The sequence below is a fragment of the Portunus trituberculatus genome, chromosome 33 (genome assembly GCF_017591435.1).
Source record: "Portunus trituberculatus isolate SZX2019 chromosome 33, ASM1759143v1, whole genome shotgun sequence".
NCBI classification, from domain to species: Eukaryota; Metazoa; Arthropoda; class Malacostraca; order Decapoda; family Portunidae; genus Portunus; species Portunus trituberculatus.
This window is the reverse complement of record NC_059287.1, coordinates 14,867,634-14,872,633: the sequence shown is the minus strand read 5'-3', so window position 1 is coordinate 14,872,633 and position 5,000 is coordinate 14,867,634. Positions and strand designations below refer to the sequence as shown.

Below are 5,000 nucleotides of genomic sequence, written 5' to 3'. Positions count from 1 at the left end.
GGAAGAGCGAGAAGGAAGAGGAAAGTAGAGAAACAAAACAAAATAAAAAGTCAAAGTTGATAATAAGAACAATTGAAAGAAAGTGAATGGGTTAAGACGCCAAAATGTTTAAACTATCACTGGAACCATAGAAAAGGAAGAAAAGGAAGAAGAAAGGAAGAAAAAGATAAAACAAAAGAAAACCCACACATTCATACAAAACCAGTTAAAAAATGCACCATAAATAGATCGTAATAAATGAGGGAACCCGCAAGCCGTGGTACAGTGGAACCATGCGTGCTTTGGGGTCCGAGGGGTCTCCAAGCAAGCGCACGGGTTCGAATCCTGTCCACGGTCCGAGTGTAGGTTGGGCTTCCTCATTTGGGGCAACGGTTTCCTAGCGGGTGGGCTTCGAGATAGGAGGTACCCCAAAAAGTATCCCCTTAAGCCCATAAATCCCCGTGAAAAGCCAACGTGGTATAAATAATAAAAAAGAGGCTGTCAGGCATACACGTGGCAGTCTCTGTATGGGCAAAGCTACCTTGTGCAATCTACCACCTCCATCCATAAATTCACCTAATCTTCTTTTAAAGCTCCCTATTGACTCACGTAAGAACACTAGAAAACAGGAAATCTATAAGAACTAACACACACACAACAACAACAACAACATTGAGGCATAGGAACGGATAGGAGAGAGACGAGGAGAGAACAAGACGCTTATGAAGTCCACGGGAGGAGTAGGTATGATGAAAGTGACAGAAAAGTGGTGTTGCAACGCGGAGCCGATGATGAGAGTAGAGAGGAGGGAGTGTGGGGAATTGATGAGGCGAGGCGGCGAGGCGACAACCCTGTGAGAACCGCCACGCCTTCTTAACATGCAAGGAAACACACGGCGATTGAGACAGACTCCACCACGGGGCGCCTCTGCAGCAGTTAAGACGTGGCGCGGGTGGTGTGCCTACAGAATACTACCGAGAACTTGCCATACGGGACTCACACACCGACACACGTACAAACACGACCCAAAACACGTGTCAGAAACCAGAAAAAAACTACAGAAATATACAAAAAGGAGAATTAGTAACACCCGCATCACTGTTATCTTTTTTTCCCAGTAGCAAGCTTCTTTTCCCAAGGACGAGGCGGGAAACGTTCAACTGCATGTCAAGTAGAGTCATGTAATAGTTATGTGTGGGCAGACAAGCGCACTCGGCTATATAAGGTCTCGAAACCCTTACCGACACATGGAGGGAGGCTCGCCCGCTCAGCTCCATTCAAGAAACAAGCAAGCATCAATGAGAGTGCCGCGGTTCATTATTTTGCCGTGTGTCGCTTTACCTTTTGCTGTTGTTGTTGTTGTTGTTGGTGGTGGTGGTGGTGGTGTGCAAGGAGGATTTTTTTTTTCCTAGTGGTGTTTACTGTGCTTGTGCTGTGAAAGGTATGCAATTGTGGGTTCGTGCTGTGGGGAAATGCTGTTTTTTTTTTTATAGGTGGGGATTGTCATTAGTGCTGTGCTTGTGCTGTTAATTACTGTGGTGGTGGTGGTGGATGCTTTGCTGTGGTGCTGCTGCTGTGATGGGCAGGCTCTTTACACACACACACACACACACACACACACACACACACACACACACACACACTCTCTCTCTCTCTCTCACCAGTCACCACCGCCGTTGGTCACAGCAGCAGCAGCAGCAGCAGGAGTGTCGTCATTGCTGTGTGGGGAGGCTGAGCAGCTGTGTCTTTCCGTGTCTTCCTCCTCCATCTCTCCTCTACTTGTCTCTTCCCTCTTGCTCATCATTATCAACAATTTCTTCTTTTCTCTTGTTTATTTCGACTTCCTGTCTTTTTCGTTAATTTTTCTTGATTTACAGTTTCTACTACAGTAATTTTAGTTTTGTTTTTTTGTTTTATTTTGTTTGTCCTTTCTTCTTTTCTTTTTCTATCGCTCTTTATTTCAAGTTTCTACACACTAATTTCAAGCTTTTTTTCTTTTATTTTTTTTTTTTTTTTTTCTATCTATATCTTAAGTTTCAGTGCATTAAGTTAGTTTTGTCAATGTTCCTTCCTTCTCTCGTCTCTCTCCAGTCGCCTCATTTGTCTATCTCTGTTTTAATACTGTTTGTGTAAAGTCTTCACACTGTAACTCTCAAATACCGTCACTGTTTCTCTCTTTAGTTTCCCTTTTTCATCTGTGTTAAGTAAGTCTGGGTTAGTGAAAGGCGGAAACTGAAAGTACTTTTTTTTTCCCCCTTTTTTCCCCAACGCCGTTCCTTACACAGTTGTCAATTTTCCTTTTTCACTATTTCGTTTTCCTTTTCCGAGTTTATTCAATTTTCCTGTATTATTTTTTCTTATTTCTTTAATACCGAAATTTCTCTTTTCTTACTATTTTTTTTCCTTGTCAGTACCAAAATCTCGATTATTTCTGTTCTTATTATTGTTTTTTTTCTCTTTTCTTACAAATTTTCCCTTGTCAACACCAAAATCTCTACTATTTCTGTTTTCTATTCTTTTTTTTCTTTCTTTAAATACCTTGAATATCTAAATCCTTCACTTTTACAATCTTATTTATTTTCTTCCCTGCAAACACCAAAACCTCAATTATTTCAGCAGCTTCAAATATTTTTCTTCTTCTCATCCCTTAAACAAAGCAAACTCTTTCTATTTACATTATTTCGTCTCTAGTTCATTTATATTCCCAGATGTTCCGTTCATTAGTAGTCACCACACGCATACGAACACGAACACACACACGCACGCATAAACAAACACAAAAAAAACACACTAAACGTAACACACGAAACACGCAACACAAAAAAAGAAAAACTGACGCACACAGAATCACAATATTTCGCTCACGTTTTTAGCATTACTGGCCGTTATGAGTTACCGGGCTTCGTTTTCTGCTTCATTGCTTCAAAATGATCGAGTTTTGCTTCGCCCTTCAGTCAGTCTGTCAATCAGTTGGTCAGTCAGTCAGTCGGTCAATCACCTCAGCACTGACTAACTGACTTTCTGACTCACCGCAGCTGTTCCTCGTTCTACCTGATTAGAGAGTGAATGCTACCGACGAGAGAGAGAGAGAGAGAGAGAGAGAGAGAGAGAGAGAGAGAGAGAGAGAGAGAGAGAATTTATAATACACAATTTGTGCAACGAAAGAAAAAAAATCTACTTAAACATAACAGTATACGTGTGTGTGTGTGTGTTTCACTGTTTGATCTGCTGCAGTCTCTGACGAGACAGCCAGACGTTACCCTACGGAACGAGCTCAGAGCTCATTAATTCCGATCTTCGGATAGGCCTGAGACCAGGCACACACCACACACCGGGACAACAAGGTCACAACTCCTCGATTTACATCCCGTACCTACTCACTGCTAGGTGAACACCACCTACACGTGAAAGGAGACACCCAAATATCTCCACCCGGCCGGGGAATCGAACCCCGGTCCTCTGGCTTGTGAAGCCAGCGCTCTAACCACTGAGCTACCAGGTGTGTGTGTGTGTGTGTGTGTGTGTGTATTTATTAATCCACATGTGTACCAATGAGAGAGAGAGAGAGAGAGAGAGAGAGAGAGAGAGAGAGAGAGAGAGAGAGAGAGAGAGAGAGAGAGAGAGAGAATTTTCACACCTGTATATGTTAACACTTGCGCAAATACATTACTCGTACTGTACCTCCTCTTACTCGGAGGAGGAGGAGGAGGAGGAGGAGGAGGAGGAGGAGGAGGAGGAGGAGGAGGAGGAGGAGGAGAAGTGAGAACAGCTGTAGTATTCAATATTTTAAGATGAAGATGAAGAGGAAGAGAAGATAATAGTACACAAAATTCTCTCTCTCTCTCTCTCTCTCTCTCTCTCTCTCTCTCTCCGGTGATCCAAACTGAGAGGGAGGAATAATGTTAAATAAAAGAAAAAAAATATATATGTAAACAAATGTAGATACCTGAATTACCAATGGTGTGTGTGTATGTGTGTGTGTGTGTGTGTGTATTCCTTGCTTGACAGATTAAAAAAACACACACACACACAAGGGGAACAGAAAACTTGAAGGTCACACACACACACACACACACACACACACACACACACACACACACACACACACACACACACACGCACGCACGCACACACACACACACACACACACACACACACACACACACACACACACACACACACACACTTACCACAGCCTCCCTCACCCACACACCACCTCACTCAGGCTCAAACTGAAGAGAAGAGTGGAAAGCTTGGCCACCTGCCCACCCACACTTCCAAACACCTGTGTGGATAGAGATAGCACCCCCCCGCTACACTCTCTCTCTCTCTCTCTCTCTCTCTCTCTCTCTCTCTCTCTCTCTCTCAGAGGGTCAAACATATGTGTGTGTGTGTGTGTGTGTGTGTGTGTGAAACACTTGCTTTTTATCTGTTGGTGCTGTGTGTGTGTGTGTGTGTGTGTGTGTGTGTGTGTGTGTGTGTGTGTGTGTGTGTGTGTGTGTGTGTGTGTGTGTGTGTGTGTGTGTGTGTGTGTGTGTGCGAAGAGAGAGAGAGAGAGAGAGAGAGAGAGAGAGAGAGAGAGAGAGAGAGAGAGAGAGAGAGAGAGAGAGAGAGAGAGAGAGAGAGAGAGAGAGAGAGAGAGAGAGAGAGTAATACAAACACACAAAAACAAAGACAGAAAAGGAATAAAAGGAGGGAAAAAAAAAGAGCGAGAGGAAGAAATACAAGTATGAATGAAGACAAGAGAAGAACAAACAGCAGCAGACTTTTTGGCCCCAGGTGAGCGCCGTTCGTTAAGAGTTAATAGAGGAAAAGGTAAAGGAGAGGAAAGGGAGAGAGAAAAAGGAAAAAAAAAAAACATGGTCTATCACTTTTTTTCCCTTTTTCCTCCGTCGATCTTTCTCTATTTCCTCCATCCCTTCATTTTTCTCTCCATCTTCCTCCTCGAAGTCTTATTCTTTCTACCTTTCCTCTATTTTTTCCCTCCAACTATCTCCCTTTATTTTTTTTCTCTCTCTCTC

The 5,000-nt window shown here is 43.1% G+C and overlaps 1 protein-coding gene across 5 annotated transcripts in view; it reads right to left on the bottom strand.

Annotated features, from left to right (window-relative positions):
• Positions 1 to 5,000, bottom strand: part of LOC123512431 (insulin-like growth factor 2 mRNA-binding protein 1) — a 163,085-nt gene that overhangs the window by 24,013 nt on the left and 134,072 nt on the right. The window contains exon 2 of one of the 5 annotated variants that reach the window (XM_045268845.1): positions 2,845 to 3,048. The exons of 3 other annotated variants lie outside the window; for them this stretch is intronic. In XM_045268845.1, coding sequence (XP_045124780.1) covers positions 2,845 to 2,855 — 11 coding nt within the window. In that variant the 5' untranslated portion in view covers positions 2,856 to 3,048. Of the gene's footprint in view, positions 1 to 1,640; positions 1,858 to 2,844; positions 3,049 to 5,000 lie in introns of those variants that run through there. One more of the 5 variants, XM_045268843.1, reaches the window with a different exon arrangement.